At 62.9% G+C, this 15,133-nt stretch overlaps 7 protein-coding genes across 7 annotated transcripts; 3 read left to right on the top strand and 4 right to left on the bottom strand.

The window, feature by feature from the left end:
• Window positions 1-144: 144 nt before the first annotated feature.
• Window positions 145-2,255, bottom strand: LOC62_02G002387 (uncharacterized protein; the record flags this gene model as incomplete). Its single annotated transcript, XM_062768896.1, has 4 exons — window positions 1,924-2,255; window positions 986-1,862; window positions 768-944; window positions 145-729 (listed from the first exon to the last, which is right to left on the bottom strand). The coding sequence occupies exons 1-4, from the start codon at window positions 2,178-2,180 to the stop codon at window positions 145-147; spliced, it is 1,896 nt and encodes a 631-aa protein (XP_062624880.1). The 5' UTR covers window positions 2,181-2,255.
• Window positions 2,256-2,684: 429 nt separating this feature from the next.
• On the bottom strand, window positions 2,685-3,013 carry LOC62_02G002386 (uncharacterized protein; the record flags this gene model as incomplete). The annotated part of the gene is made up of 2 exons (XM_062768895.1): window positions 2,685-2,692; window positions 2,731-3,013. 2 exons carry the CDS (start codon window positions 3,011-3,013, stop codon window positions 2,685-2,687), a joined length of 291 nt encoding a protein of 96 aa, XP_062624879.1.
• A 170-nt stretch (window positions 3,014-3,183) lies between these two features.
• LOC62_02G002385 (uncharacterized protein) lies at window positions 3,184-3,658 on the bottom strand (the record flags this gene model as incomplete). Its single annotated transcript, XM_062768894.1, has 2 exons — window positions 3,184-3,217; window positions 3,354-3,658. The coding sequence occupies 2 exons, from the start codon at window positions 3,656-3,658 to the stop codon at window positions 3,184-3,186; spliced, it is 339 nt and encodes a 112-aa protein (XP_062624878.1).
• Window positions 3,659-4,607: 949 nt separating this feature from the next.
• Window positions 4,608-6,857, top strand: slc30a6 (Zinc transporter 6; the record flags this gene model as incomplete). The annotated part of the gene is made up of 6 exons (XM_062768893.1): window positions 4,608-5,306; window positions 5,357-5,724; window positions 5,764-5,958; window positions 5,995-6,083; window positions 6,122-6,251; window positions 6,287-6,857. The coding sequence occupies 6 exons, from the start codon at window positions 4,608-4,610 to the stop codon at window positions 6,855-6,857; spliced, it is 2,052 nt and encodes a 683-aa protein (XP_062624877.1).
• A 299-nt stretch (window positions 6,858-7,156) lies between these two features.
• On the top strand, window positions 7,157-8,319 carry UBC2 (Ubiquitin-conjugating enzyme E2 2). Its single transcript, XM_062768892.1, has 5 exons — window positions 7,157-7,369; window positions 7,406-7,532; window positions 7,591-7,819; window positions 7,861-7,927; window positions 7,965-8,319. The coding sequence occupies exons 1-5, from the start codon at window positions 7,367-7,369 to the stop codon at window positions 8,070-8,072; spliced, it is 534 nt and encodes a 177-aa protein (XP_062624876.1). The 5' UTR covers window positions 7,157-7,366; the 3' UTR covers window positions 8,073-8,319.
• A 216-nt stretch (window positions 8,320-8,535) lies between these two features.
• On the bottom strand, window positions 8,536-10,046 carry LOC62_02G002382 (uncharacterized protein; the record flags this gene model as incomplete). Its single annotated transcript, XM_062768891.1, has 2 exons — window positions 8,536-9,542; window positions 9,677-10,046. 2 exons carry the CDS (start codon window positions 10,044-10,046, stop codon window positions 8,536-8,538), a joined length of 1,377 nt encoding a protein of 458 aa, XP_062624875.1.
• Window positions 10,047-10,384: 338 nt separating this feature from the next.
• psc3 (Cohesin subunit psc3) lies at window positions 10,385-14,612 on the top strand (the record flags this gene model as incomplete). The annotated part of the gene is made up of 8 exons (XM_062768890.1): window positions 10,385-10,534; window positions 10,570-10,735; window positions 10,786-11,012; window positions 11,053-11,495; window positions 11,545-12,391; window positions 12,415-13,209; window positions 13,249-13,668; window positions 13,719-14,612. The coding sequence occupies 8 exons, from the start codon at window positions 10,385-10,387 to the stop codon at window positions 14,589-14,591; spliced, it is 3,921 nt and encodes a 1,306-aa protein (XP_062624874.1). The 3' UTR covers window positions 14,592-14,612.
• Between the last annotated feature and the right edge of the window lie 521 nt (window positions 14,613-15,133).

Here is a 15,133-nt window from a genome sequence, read left to right as displayed (position 1 = left end):
ATCATATACACTAACAACGTGTGTGGGACAACCGGCCAACTGGGCATCTATCGGGGACTAGCCCGCGACAGGTCTCGAATCATTATCGACAACCTCGACGCGTCGAGCGCCGTGGGGAAATGGACACGTAAACTCCCCCCTCCCTTACAGCCACGTTGCAAACCGCCCCACGATGGGCAGGTTGCCGACGACGGCCTGGACGATGCCGTCCGCCTCGCGGTCGCGACGACGGGGCGGGGTATTGGGCGTAGTAGGCGACGACGTCGCCACGGCCCTGCGCTTGCCCGCGGCGCGCTCGCGGCCGCTGGCGCCCGACGCGAGGCGGATGGTCCAGCGTGGCGCGTACCGCGCAAACGGGACATAGTCCCACCAGCTTGGTGGCGGAGACGCGAGCCACGCGAGGGAGAGCTCGACGCGGCGGCGGGACAGGGCGAGCGGGTCGCCGCTCGCGCTGCCGAGGGACGCGATGAGCGTCAGGCTGAGTGCCGCGCTGTCGTCGCCGAGGGGCGCGGGTGTGGGCGGGAACGCGGGCGCTGGCGACGCCCGGCGCTTTGAAGGTGACAGGGCGACCGCTGGGCCGAGGCCGTTCGCCTCCTGCTTGCCGTGCTTCCGCCGAGGCTCGTACGGCGGCACGTAGGCGGTTTTGTCTGCTGTTGGGGTCGGGGTCTTGGCCGCGCAGGACGACGATGACGCCGAGGCGACAGCGTTCGGGTCCTTGACCTCGTTGAGCTGGCGGCGTCAGTTTGACCTCACATCGCTGCACTCACGCTGTGCTCTGTCTCCTCCTCGACGCGCCACTTGTCCGTGTCCTTCACCTCTGGGGTGTAGAATCTCGCGCTGGAGCGCGACTCGGGCGTGTGGAACTTTGAGCTGGCTGCCGAGCGCGCCGATGGCGGCGGAGAACGGTACACTGGAAGGGGGGTGGTTGCTGGCGTCGAGTTGTTCTTATACCGTCAGTTTTGTTTGGACCAGCCACAACACTCACCTCGCCGACCTCGTGCAGCTCGGGCGTGTCGTCAATCGTCGTGTCCATGTCGTCGTCGTCGTCGTTTTGGTCGTCGTCGCCAAATCGCTGGTCGTAATCGATACTGATATCGTAGGAGTCAAGAGTTGTCGTCGAGGCAGTTGGAGGAGCTGCGACGGCAGGCGAGGGTTCCCAGGCCGAGCGCGAGGCGCCGTCGTCTGTGCGGACGGGGCGTTGTTGTTGCGCAGCCGCAAACTGGGGAGGGAGCGGCGGCACGGGCGGAATGTCGAGGGCAGGGCGAGCACGAGCACGTGAGCCGCTCACGCCCCCAAGCTTTGCGGCAGCGCGCGCTGCCTTCTGCCTTCCGAACGTGTCTTCGAACTCTGACCCGGCCGAGTCGACAGAGGTGAGCGACGCCGCGCTGACCCGTTCCCGCGGTACGCGCTCTGCCGCCTCCAAGCGGTCCGGGATACCGATGCTCGACGCGGTAGCCGCGACCGCCACCGAGCGCGCGAGCACGCCAGCAAGCGACGACGCACTGCTGCTGATCGTGGTGTGGTTCGTGCCGGACGCGACAGCATTCGACAGCATGCTGGCGTGGCGGGAGCGCGTGCCCTCGCCGTGCGGAATGAACGACAGCCCACGGCCAGATGGCGTACGGAGCACCGTCGGCTGGTGGATGCGCGGCATCGATCGCAAGACGGCACGCGCGGCATGCGGCGCTGTTGTTGGGGCTGGCGCTCGGTCCTCGCCGGGGAAGGTCGAGGAAGGCGAGAAGTCATCCACGCTGCCGTCGCGCTGGGAACGCGGCATGCTGATGGGGGTAGGCTCGAGGGCGGCGAGGATGGGCGTTGCTCCGAGCGGTGGGGATGCAGAAGACGTCGTCGAGACGGACGAGCTGGGGTGTTTGTTGTCAGTGGCTGTTGCGGTTGGTGGTTGTTGTTTGGTTCTGCTCTCACCTGGACGAGCGGCGGCGTCGTGGCTGGTGGTCAAAGTACGACGGGGACGGGCCATTCGGCGCGGCGCCGGCGCCCGGGAAGGCCGAGAGGCGCGGGGACGGCGAGGGCGGCAGGCCGAGGACTAAGCCCACGCTGCTCGTCGCCGTGGGCGGCGCGCCGAAGAGCAGCGACGGCGGGCGGCTCGAGCTGTGCCGGTTCTCACGCGGCGGGCTGGGCGAGAACGGGCGCGCCGGGGGCGCGGGCGCGTGGTGGGGCATTGTGGCGGGTTGGGCGCGGCGCCTACGGGCGGGCGTGGATGCTGGCTGTCGAAGGTGCAGTTGTGGTCGTGGGAGTTAGTGTGCAGTGTTGTATGTGAGTGTTGCCGCCGTTACAATTGATGCATGCTGGTTGCTTGCTGCTTGGTGCATGACGCCGACGCCGAGAAACGTCACAGGCCTGCACGCGTCGTGCTTGGTGCTCCGCCAGCCAGGCACAGTGGCACTCACTTGGCTCCCCGCGTTTCACACTGTGCAACATTACTCTGCTGTCGTAATGCTGCTTTGCATCAATCAAGCACTTACGATACGGATGAAAGTACAATAGACACATCCATGCCCGCTCGACGTGATGCCATTATCATTGCATTCTGCCTACGATATGGGACCGACTGGTGTGGGCCATTGACTGTATCCCTCCTTCTGTCCCTCCCAAGTTCCATTCTGATACGCTCCCGAGGTCGTAATCCAGCACTGTCTTCTGCGCCAATGACACCCTTACGGCCATCACACCGCTACCTGTCAGCACACCAGCGCCCCGCCCACGACTTACGCCTATCGGGGCCCGTACGCTCCTCCCACATGCAGCAGCACGCGGGCAACCCCCGGCCAGGCGGGTACCAGTATCCGAAGGGAAGATACCCCGTGCGCCGACACTCGGCAGCGCAACCCTTGGCGGGTCCGTCCCACGGACCGACGTTGTTATAGCAGAAGGGGTGGATGATGACGGCCCGGGCCTCGTGACCACCCGAGTCGACGTGAATATCGAAGCGATCGGGCTGGGGCAGGGCGAGCGCCGTAGTGGCGACGAGGATGAGGAGTGGTGTGACCTTCATGGCGAAGTTGGGGATTGCTGAGGACCAAGACTCAGGCTGGGCAACTTATACCTAAGTGCACGTACTGCCTCCCAACTGACCTGCGTAAGGTTGACTACTGATCCAGCTGACCTCAACCTGGTCCACTCCAGCTGACCACCTCGGGCTAACCTTGTCCCAGCAATGGCCGCTCACATGTCATGGTACTTCATCAGGTACGCCGTCCTACGGAGTGGGTTTTTGGAGCCCGTGCTGCTTGCAAGCGGCGATAGCGAGCATACTTGCGCGTCCCACTACTCATGACCGGTGCCTAGTCGATGTTCTTGCCACTAAAGTCAGCAGTGCCACAAGAGCCACTCACTCTGTGCCCTTGGGCTCGGCCTCGGCATCGCGCACGGAAACGCCGATATTGGTGCCACAGCAGCACGCCCACAGGCCCCCACAGCCGGGGTCACGTACACCAGCGGGGATCTGGCCGCGCTGGCGGCAGAGGTCGGCGCACCCCGCCTTGGTGTAGGGCCCGCACTCGCTGCGTCCGCCGCAGCGGATGCGGATCGTGTCTCGCTCCGTGAAGTGGGTGGTGGCGCCGTCGGCGTCAGCATCGGCCGTGGGCGCGGCGAGGGCGAGGGTGACGGTGGCGAGCGTGGTGAGGAGGGCGAGCTTCATTATGAGTTTGTTGGGGTTTGAGCGGGATTGAGCTCTTTCGCAGCGACGCCGCAACCTCTTATACCATCGAACAGGCGCCGAGCAGACGTCGCCGAACACAGTCAACCTGACGACCATGTTGCCGCCAAGGAACACACGCGTTTCGGGACGTCACTTGCGGGCATGCGAGACCGTTGATGGGAGCCACTGTGCCACAATGTCAGGTTAATCCACTGCGAATGCCGTCAAAGGCAGAGCTTATCTGCCCTACAGTGGGTTTTAGGTTGGCAGGCTGAGCCACCGTTGTGGGCGCCGGTCGAAGGGGCTCGGGAAGCCCAGTCATGGCTCAGTAGCCCAAGTTCTGCGGTCTCGTCACACGGGCATTGATGTATCATGTCGTGATGACACTTGCAATGTGCTGTTCGTCATGCATCGGCAGTGGGTTGTTGCTGGTTTCTCGTCAGCTCTTCGGTGCCACCCCCGAAAGACGGGGGTACCGCATAACTAGTCCACGCGGAAGACACGCGTCATCCACGCGCCTTCGGCCGAGCAGATCGATCAGCGGAGATCCACCCCCGTCCGCGCCACCGTCATACGGCGCGACGCCCTTCACGTGCGTAGCTGAGTTGGTTGACGCGCGGTCCGAGTCTTGGCTCTCGGCCTTTGGACTTTAGTGCTCGCAGTCACGACCATCGCATGCTCTAAAAGACCCATCGTATCATCGACGCCCAAGCTCGCGCGGCAAACTCGCTGGATAGCGTAAACACGCAAGCAACAAGGAAGAACTGAGCGCGTGCGTGCGTGCACGGCGGGCTGTGCAGCAGCAACCAGCGGACAGACGCGATAAGGCGGCAAGCTCGCTCCCTGCGCTTCCGTGTTGTCGAGTTGATCCGGCTGCTTCTCGCGCACGACCAACACACACATACACACACACAACGCACATCGCATCGCGTCCATCCTCGAGAGAGCGATGACCGCCGTCGACGACGGCGCCGATCTGGCTGGCTCGCCCGTTGCGCTCCGGAATGCACGCACGGACCCAGGGCACGCGCCTTCTTCAACCTCAAAACCGCAGTCGCGGAGAACGAGCCGGGCGACACGGAGGCCGCCGCCGATCAACGTCGCAGACGACCTGTCGCCCGCCCCGCCTCAGCTTATCGTGTCCCCAGCAGCTGGAGCCGTGGGAACAGAGTCGGAAGAAGATAACGAGGCAGCCGATAACGTGGGCGAGTTAACCGCGTCGCCTCATACGCAGACCTTTTCAGTCGCCATGGACGACGACGGCGCGAGCCCGGGCTCGAGCTGGAGCATGGACGCTTCTCGGCGGCCTGTACCATCGCACCGCCCACCGAGCTGGCATCGCCAGAGTTTAGAAGTTCCGTCCTTCCTCCCCACCACGCCGTCATCGCCTGAGCGCCGTTTCGACCCAGCACTCTACTACAAGGGCGGGCACTCGCGCAGCCTCTCACACGACTTTCCTCACCCCGGTGCCCCGCCCCGCCCGATCTCCCCTGTCTCGCCGGGCTTCGTCGCTGGCGATAGCGTTATCCCGTCTGCTGACCCACGCGTGTTCGCCGGCGGCGCCGACTGGTCGTTTGGTGCAGCACCGCCTGACTCGGAAGCGGACACTGGCTCGCCTGTGAAGCGCGGCAAACGACGTGGGCACCATGTGAGTGAAGTGGATGGGCTGTCTTACCGAGTGCAATGTTGACAGCTCAGCACAAACACTCGCTGTCACACAACTTCTTCTCCTTCCTCGAGCCTGGCGCCAACGCACCACCAAACGAGCGGCCACCATCGGCAGTCGACGAGCCAACACCAGTACCGATGCCCTATCACTCGACAACGACGACGATTCTGTCGCCGCTTCCGCGCGGCAAGCGCAACGGCACGGTCCAGCTGATGTGGGCCTTTGCCATCGGCGAGGCGCTCCTCGGCGCTAGCCTCTGGATCGAGGGCCAGATGAGCGGCTGGAGATGTCTCGAGGGTGCGGGATACCTCGTTGTGTTTGATGCCCTCGGCATGGTCGTCAACATTGTCGCGAGCAACGACGAGGACGGGTGGAGGAGCTTGCGGCGGCCGTTTGGGTGGGTGCTTCTTCCTGGCTAACGCTGACATCTACGCAGTTGGGACCGCCTTACGTCGCTCCTCTGCTTCGCCCAGTCGCTGTTCCTCATGTTCGCGGCAGTGTACATCTCAAAGGAGAGCTTTGAGCAGGTGCTGCTCGGCGCCGACGCTCACGAGGAGGGAGGCGGCGGCGGTGGCGGCCACGGCCATGGCCACGGGCACGCGCACATCGAGCACATTATCGGCGAGGAGTCGTGAGTTGTTGTGTTGAGGTGCGAGCTAACATGCAGGCCGTTCCCCTACCTCTTACTCCTGTTGTCATTTGTGGCCAGCCTCTTGTCAGGCGCGTTCCTCAACAACCACCGGCGTCTTTCAGAGGGTGGGTAGTCGTGATTCATAGTTGTGCTGACCCACCAGCCACCGGGTCGCTCTTCCTCCCCTCAGCATTCTCGTCGGCCAAGCTGCCCGAGATCTTTTCCAACCCCTACACCATCGGCGTGGCGGGCACGACCGCCGCATTGCTCGTCAGCTCCCTCATCACTCCTCTGTAAGCTACCTTGTCTCGATGTCAGCTGACGTCAGCGACTCTCTGCACGGCCTCGACTCGTCCAGCTCTGTCGCCCTCACCGTTCTCATCGCAGCCCTGGCATGGCCGCCCACCAAGGCATTCGCCAACGTGCTGTTGCAGACGGCGCCGCCCACGACGTCTTCGCAGATGACGGTACTGCGCCGTGCCCTCCGCGACGTCGAGGACGACCGGCGCGTGCTGGGTATAGGCACGCTGCGCTGCTGGGCACTGTCGACCGACAAGGTTGAGCCTGATGCGGGCGGCACCAACTCGGCGCCGGCATCGCGCCGCCCGTCTATCTCGTCGTCACCCTCCCACTCGATCTCGTTCCCGGCGCCTCTGACCGAGAAGGACAAGCAGCCGCTCGCTGCACCAGTGTCGCTCGCGTCACGGGCGCCCACGAGCGAGGCGGTACCCATCATTGTCACTGTCAATGTCCACATCCACCCCGATGCCACCGACGCGGACGTGCTGGAGATTACGCGGCTGGTGTCGACCAAGATCAGCAACGCGGTCGGCCCACGGATTGGGGGCGAGGTGACTGTCCAGGTGCAGAAGGGGTGGGAGGGTGAGGATGGGCACTAGAGCCTTTGAGGAGTAGTAGCATTCATTTTTATCATGTGCATATTATATACATAGGTTGATTGCATCGGTGATTGCATTGCGGTAAGCGTTAGGCTCGCGACGAGGACCGCCACGGTCGTCATGGGTCGAGTGGAGCATGAAGGTGGAGGGAGGCTGGGTGGCGCAATGGCTGACCCCCCCGGAATTGATCCCGTTGGTGCCCGCCTTGCCCGTGACTCCGTGAGATACGGGGCTAAGCTGGCTGGCTGGTTTAGTGCACGCAGCACGCAGCACGGCGCACTTGCTCTCGCCGTGGTCGTCGTCGTCGCTTGCTTCCCGTTCCTCTCTCACTTGTAACAATCAACTCTCTCTTCATTGTTTCTCCCACTCTCTCACACATAGCGAGACCTGCACCGTCACCACGCTTGTAGACTGCCGCGTCGTTGTCTCACCCATACCACCAACACATACCAACACTCAACTCGCCACCACCCTCCCCACCTCGCGTGACTAACTGATACCTACCAACCATGGTAAGCCAGCCCTCCACGGCGCGCGCTCACTTCCAGTCTACCGCAGCGAAGAGGCGATTGATTCGTGACTTCAAGCGCCTCGCGACCGAGGCTCCCGAGGGTGTGTCGGGCTCGCCATGCCATGACAACATCATGATCTGGAACGCGGTCATCTTTGGCCCGCGTGAGTCTCGCCGGAAGGGTGTGCGACGACGGAGCGAGAGCGCTAACGCTCGCCCTAGCCGACACGCCGTTCGAGGACGGGTCGTTCCGCCTCACGCTCACCTTCACGGACGCGTACCCCAACAAGCCGCCGACGGTGCGCTTCGTGTCGCGCATGTTCCACCCCAACATCTACAACAATGGCGAGCTGTGTCTCGACATCCTGCAGAACCGCTGGAGCCCGACGTACGACGTCGCTGCCATCCTGACCTCGGTGCAGAGTCTGCTCAACGACCCCAACCCCAGCAGGTGGGTTACTACGTGCAGGTGGCAATTGCTGACCCCTCCAGTCCCGCCAACGTCGAGGCAGCGACCCTGTTCAAGGACAACAAGCAAGAGTATGAGCGTCGCGTCAAGGTGAGCTTTTGTTGCGTGGAGCTTTCGCTGACAACAGATTACCGTCGAGCAGTCTTGGGTAGACGAGGAGGAGCTCGTCGCTCAGGCCGCCGCGGCCACGCCCACCGAGGAGGACGCTCGGCCCGCCGCGCCCATCCCGGCGTAGCCGCCTACGCGGCCTGGCCTCTACCCTCCCGCGATCACCGCGACCACACGACCCACCCCCCCACCCTCCCCCCGCCTGCATCGTTGTCACTCTGTACTAGCAAACGGACCATCCGTCACGGCATTATACGAGCCTCACTGTCCTCCTCGCACTATCCACTCCATCCCCACGCTGTCCGTCCCATGATCTCCAATGGCAAGTCACTGTACCTCGCCATACTAGTGTGAATGCATATGTATTCTGTTCGCGATAGAGTCGCTGCTGCTTGAATGGGTGCAGAGTCGCTCCTTGGGGAGGCAGCTAGTGCTGACATGAAGGGGCCCCGTCATCACACCGCTCTGATACGCGTGCTGTCCTTGTCGTGCCCTTGGGCGTGTAAATGCATAAATGTATGGTCAAGAGTGTACAACATGAGCTGCACAGGCATGTGCTACCGACAATGATTCTGATGTGGTTTGTTCTACTACACCACCATGAGCGCCTCGCCGCGCGGCCCGACGAGAGTGAGGCGGGCGAACGCGAACGGGCGGAGCGAAGTGGGCACCGCAGCGCCGTCCCACGGCCCGTCGGCGCCCACCTCCCACCAGTGGAGCCAGGTGCGAAAGCTCATCGCGCGGCCACTGTCGCAGTATATCCGGATATGGTCGCCGGCTTCTGGGCGAACTGGCACGCGGAGTGCCGTCTCGCCGTCGGGAACATGGAGGTGGGACAGCAGTGGCGGCGGCGGCGCGAGCGCGAGGTACGGGTCTGGCTTGGGGCCAGACAGCGCGAGATGGAGCGCGCCGTAGGGCCGCGCCGCGTCGTGCTGGAGCGCCTCGAAGGCGGCGACGAACGCGCGGAGGAGCGCCGGCGTCCAGCGGAGCGTGGCGGGGCGGCGTTTCGTCTCCACTGCCTCGACGTCGCCCAGCACGCCAGCGCTCGTCCACGCCTTGGCGGAGGCATCAGCCACCACGTCCTCGAGGGACGGGATCACGACCGGCCCGTGGACCGGCACGAGCCAGTACACCCTGCACCGCGCGGCGGCGGTGAAGTGGCCCAGGGCGGGGTGGAATGGGTGCGACAAGGCCGCGAGGTTACGTGGCGTGCGGAACGCGTCCGAGGTGGTGTGCCGGCGCCGAGGGCGAGGCCCAGGGTGTGAAGGCCAGACCTGCTGTTTGAAGAGGGGTAGGAGGTGCCCGTACCCCCCATCGCGCTCGATCTGCTTGCGCCACCACGCCTGCCGCACGCGCGGGGGTAGTGGCGGGGCGGGGTGGCTGTCGGTGTCGGTGTCGGTGTCGGGGAGGACCGCTGACGACGGCGGAGCGAGAGCAAGCGCCGGGGGCAGCAGTTGTGGCTCCCGCTCCTTGCCCTTTTCCGAGGGCCATGGCGGCACGCGGGGCCAGAGATATTCGAACTCTTGCAGGTCGTTCAAGGTCGCGTCGAGGTCGAGCTCGCCAAAGGCAGTTGTGGACCACGGGAGCAGGTCGTCGCCTAGCCGCGGGGTGAGGTCAGCCGCCTGCGGCTCGAGAGCCGCAAGCCTGACAGGTGCAGGGAATCGGGGGCTGCACGCATGCAAGAGAGGTGGCAGGGTGCCTTGCGTCAGCGGTGTAGGACGAGCGACGTACAGAGACAAGGATAGCTGAGCCCTGCGGTACGCCACAGCGCAGCAGTGCTGCTCTCGGCGTGCGGTTCCCGCTGCAATGCGTCGCAGAGGAGCCGGCGCGACGGTAGCGGTACCAGCGGCGCATGTGCCGTCTCAGCGGCGTCGGAGACGACCTCGCTTCCTGCGACGTAAGCCGCGTGCAGCTCGGCCTTGGTCGGCGCGTGCGAGGTCGCAAAGGCCGCGGTGATGGCGTATCGGGGCGGCAAGGGGGCCGAGGCGAGGAGCGATGATGAGGCTTGATGCGGCGACGGCGTGAGCTGGGACTGGGAGGGCTGGCTATGTCCCTTCCCTCGTCCTCGCCCTCTACCTCTGCCTCTGCCTCTGACAGACATGTGAGATGGGTCGGTGTGGCCGAGGTTGGTTGAACGTCACTGAACCTCACATGCCTCACAGTGATGGCATCAGAATCCGGCTGCCCAAACCACACGCGCACAGGGCCATTTGTTTTTGTTTTGAAATGGTTACGTAACAAACGCGTTGCCTCGACGCGTCCAGTCAACCTTACTGCGGGTGCAGAGTGCCCGCTACTGGGTGGCCATTGTTACGCCCCCCCACCACCACCCGCCCGCCATGCCGCCGCCGCGCCTTCCTCCCCTCCTCCCCCCGCAACCCAACCCGTTGTTGTTGCTTTTCCTCCCCCGTCATACAACAACAATCACAACCATCCACAATGTCCGTCGCCGAGACAAACGGTGACGAGCCCCGGCGTGGGTCACGGCAGCGCAAGCAGCCCGAGCGATTCGAACCCGTCACTGGTAGGTGGGCAGGCGGCTCGGGCGCTAATGCGACAGGGGGCAACCGTCGCGACGACGACGATGAGGTGAGCTGGCGCCGAGAGACCCGCGCTGACTTCAGTCCGAGGCCAGCGACGACGAGCCGCCCAAGCGTGGAAAGCGCAAGGCGAACGGCAAGCCCAAAGAGCCTAAAGCTAAAGTCAACAAGCCGAAGAAGGCGGCCGCCATCGTCCCCGCGACTGATGCAGAGGTCGTCGAGGGCTTCAAGACGGATTCTCCCTTGTTCAGTAAGTGAAACGAGCTCAAGGGGCGAATAAACACGCGCTGACACGCTCAGACGCGCTCCTTCAGCCGGATGTCGCGATCCAGCCCCTCGTCGAGGACTGGGTTCACACCTACCAAGGCTCAGCAGGTGACGCCGACGCCGAGAAGGCAGCGGTACAGGAGCTTGTACTCCTGTTCATCCGCGCCAGCGGGTTCGGCGCCGACGTCGACGAAGACGAGGCGATGGACCAGGACGGTGTCGTCGACGTGATTGAGCGTATCCAGGATGAGAGCGTCAACGTGAGTCACTTGTTGATCCGGCCGCTCACACTCGCGCTAGACCAACCCCGCGACGTACCCTCTCATCTCGCGCGTCAAGTCGCTCAGGTCGTTCAAGACCAACCTGTCAGCCGTCATTTCACACCTTGTCGCAACGCTCTTCCTTACACCGCACCTGTTTGACGACGCCGAAACAACCAAGCACTCGCTCCCCCTTATTCCCCTGTTGCTGACTTGGCTTCACTCGATGGCCTCGTCGCCACTCCGCCCCATCCGTCACACGGCGACGTTTATCACCCTCAAGATCAACTCGGCTCTCTGCGACGCCGCGGCCACGGCCAGCAACGAGCTCAGCATCAAGCAGCGCCAGCGCGAGGCGGAGGCTAAGAAGGGTGGCTCTGGCGCCGCTGGCAAGAAGCGCCTAAAGGAAGCCGAGGAGAAGGTCAAGGAGGCACACGAGCGCAAGACGCGTCTGGAAGAGTACATGACGGAAATCTTTGACGTGTAAGTGGCGTGTATGATGAGGCTTCGCAGGTTGGCTGACATCCGCAAGCATGTTTGTGCACCGTGTTCGCGACGCCGACCCGGCCATCCGCACAGACTGCATTCGTGAACTCGGCGTCTGGGTCAAGACGTACGGCGAAAAGTACGTCTCGACGTCGTACCTCAACTACTTTGTCCGCGGGTCGAACGACCCAGACGGCAATGCCCGTCTCGAGACGGTCAAGGCGCTGGCAGGCCTTTTCTCCAACCCCTCGACGGCCAACAATGTCGGTTCCTTCACGCTCCGCATCGCCCCACGCCTTATCCAGATGGCGTCACGCGACGTCGAGACCCCTGTCCGCGTCAATGCCGTCAACGTGATTACCGCCATTGACCGCACCGGCGCCTTGCAAGACGAGGACGAGGAGCAGCGGGAAAAGGTCACGCGCCTGATTTTCGACGAGCAGCCCCGCGTTCGCAAGGCCGCCGCTGGCTTTGTTCGCGGCCTGTGGGAGGACCGCGTCGAGGTTCTACTCACCGAGTTTGGCAACCTCCGGGCTGCTCAGAGGAAGCGTGCCGGCACCGCCGACACCGACGAGATGAAGCAACGCTTTGAGTGGAAGGCACTCGCGTCGCTCTTGGTCGAGACTTCCAAGTCGCTCAATGAGCCCAGCGAAGAGGCTAGCTCCTCCAAGCAAGTTGCCCCTCTCGCTGCTGCCTCGGGTTCGGCCACAACGCGTGCCGCTGCGGCCGCCGAGGCTCTGCTCGGCCGCATTGAGCTCGTCCAGCGCTGGCAGGAGCTCGTCCCGTACCTCTTACTTGACCACTCGACCTCGGACGAGGACATCTGGCTCCTCACCGAGGAGGAGGAAGACTTTTTGCTCGAGGTCTTGGTCACCGTCATTACAGACTACGAGGTGAGTTCCGTGCCTGTGCTCAGTATGTTGACATGCAGGACGAAGACGAGGATGAGAAGACCAAGGCCCTCATCAAGGTGCTTCCGCGCCTGTTCGCCAAACACCAGGCCGAGGTCAAGCGTATCGTCGGCGTCTTGGCGATCCCTCAACACATGAACCTGTCCATGTACCTCGATCTCCGTAAAGGAGCGGCGTACGAGTCGCTCTGGGACGATATCACAAAGCAGTTCCTGCAGCACACGGACGCTGCAGTCCAGTCGGCGGCGATTGCAGCCATCAAGGCTCTCAACGACAATACGTCGATGGCGGCGGTCAACGCGCGAAAGACGACCGAGCTGGAGGAGGCTCTCTTCTCCAGCCTCCGGGACGCCGTCGACGGCGAGGACGTCTCTGCCATGTCGATCGACGAGGACAAGCTCACAGCCTTGGAGGCTATCCTGCTTCGTATCCACCTTGTCTCGACTGCCCGCGATATCGTCACCGTCATGGAGGACGAGGAAGGCGGCCAAAGTAGCGGCTGGACCATTGTCAATGCGTTCGCTGGTCGAGGCGGCCTGGGCTTCAGGGAGGAGGCAAAGGTTAGTGACTGGCCTGTAGTGGAGCGATTGACAGGCACTGACGGATCTCAGATGGTCGAGCACGCCCTGCGCATCATCTTCTCTCATATTGCTTGGCTCGGCCGTCGCCTTTCAAACTCAGAGGCCAACGACGAAGCCGCCATTGATTCGTTCAATGAGCGGCGCGACGCCGCTTTGGAGTTGTTTGAGCGTTTTGGTGTTCGAGACCGAACCAATGCAGCTGACACGGTCCGCCGGGAGGTGAGTAGCATGAGTAACGCGCATCAACTGACATGGCAGGCCTTCATCGCCTTCATCAACCTCCATATCTTGTTTTGCAAGGCACGCAACCCGCCGCCCTCGATCGTCCTCGAGATGGCTACCGACAAACAACACAAACTTGGCGGTGCCTTCTCGGCTGCGGTCGACCGATACGTATCCGACCTTGACGATGCCGAGCAGGACGATGAGGACGAAGACAGCATTGAGAGTGCCCAACGCGACTACACGTTCTTGCAGTTGGTGGCGGCATTCGTCGGTGCCATCCGTGTTGGTGTTATGGACATTGAGCAGGCCAAGGAGCCCCTGGCTCACTACGGCCGATTCGGTGACGCCTACGATTCGCTCGTCCGGACCTTGGCCGATTCCCTGCGTAACGAAGGCATCTACAACCGTGACGCTACCACAGTGCAGCATGTGATCGGAGAGGCACTCCAGAACGTGAGTGGCTGGCTGGAACCGTCACGCTTGGGGCTAGCTAACATTGGCAGTCATTTAATGTGTTCCTGGACAGTGACGACCACGACCCCGAGGCGACCGTTGCATTGGCACGCTTCGCAGCTTCGGCATTCGTTGTACATGGCACGCACTTCACGGTTCTGAAGCAGATCCACCCTGGCGATGTGTACGACCTGCACATCAATGCTATCGACTGGGTTATGCGCAAGATCAGTGTGCTGGTCAAGCAGCAGGCCCAGAAGGAGAGCAAAGAGGCCAAAGCTTGGATCAACGCCAAACGGGGCCAGCTGTACGCCTTCTTCCGCCCTCTGGCGCTCCTTCTTGGACCGATTGCGGGCCGTGATGCCCTCCGCATTCGCGCTCACCTTGAGAGCGTTGTGGACGCGTCCGGTGCGGCAGTTCAAACTCGGGCATCGGGATCGTACAAGGCCTACGAGAAGCGACTTGTTGCTGCCGCCGGCAAGGACACTGTCCTCAAGGTGCAGCCGGCGAAGACCGTCCCCTCTCAGCCGCGAAAGAGTGCGGCGATCATCGAAGACGAGGACGAAGAGGAGGAAGAGGAAGAGGCCAATGGCGACGCTGAGGTGGATGGTGACGCGGGCGCCGACGAGGACGACATCGAGGCGAGTGCCGACCAACCGCCAGAGGACGTCGATGAGGTCGAGGAGTTTGGTGCCACACCAACGCCTTCTTCTCAGCCTGCTTCGAGCCAGAAGCGGCCGCTCGAAGACGAGTCTATCATGCTCGACTTTGAGCCTGGCGAGGACGGAAACTTTGACGCCGAGATCGACCTGGCGTTTGCGTCGTCGCCTGCGGGTGCCGCCGCCGCCGCCGCTGCCGCCCGCGACCGAAGCGTGTCCATCGAGCCTACTGCCAAGAAGAGGAAGACTGTCAACAAGTATTAGTAGAGACGATCGAGTCTTGGGCAGTTGGTTTTTGGGATGCTCCGTGTCGTGGTCCTCGTGCGTCTCTGGCCATCGTGCCTTTTGTAGTGGTTGATGTAAAAGCCCCTGTAGCCGTCTAAGTGAATCTGGCCGGCGGGCCGGATTAGGTTTACAGGTTTGTTATTGTTGTTGTTGACGTTTGAGCGGCGTGACTGGTGGCATTGTATTTTCATGTCAGCAGAGTGACAATTCAGGACGATCAGGACACCCGTCGGAGGCAAGGCAAAGGCAAGGCAGAGAGGACGGGTGGGTGATGGCCGGTTAAGGGGGGCAACTTGGTCGTCGGCCCAGTAATCCGCCAGGGCGTGCCTGGCTTGTCAGGTCAGGCAAGTCAGGTCGAACGGCGGCGGAGTTTACCACCAGGCAGACAGGCAGGCAGGCAGGACAAACAACAAGCACCACACCACACCACACCATGCTTGCCCTCCTCGCTTGTTAGGTCAAACGACGTCGACATTGACATACACACTCTTCACACCACCACCACTTGTTGACACACACAC

The sequence above is a fragment of the Vanrija pseudolonga genome, chromosome 2 (assembly GCF_020906515.1).
Source record: "Vanrija pseudolonga chromosome 2, complete sequence".
Lineage (NCBI taxonomy): Eukaryota > Fungi > Basidiomycota > Tremellomycetes > Trichosporonales > Trichosporonaceae > Vanrija > Vanrija pseudolonga.
The sequence above is the reverse complement of the archived record's forward strand: the minus strand, read 5'-3'. Positions and strand labels throughout refer to the sequence as shown.

Bases quoted from the DNA above. Each gene is read 5' to 3' on its own strand.
- UBC2 (XM_062768892.1), top strand. The intron at 7,533-7,590 runs GTGAGTCTCGCC...CGCTCGCCCTAG, and splicing joins CGCGGTCATCTTTGGCCCGC to CCGACACGCCGTTCGAGGAC. The intron at 7,820-7,860 runs GTGGGTTACTAC...TGACCCCTCCAG, and splicing joins AACGACCCCAACCCCAGCAG to TCCCGCCAACGTCGAGGCAG.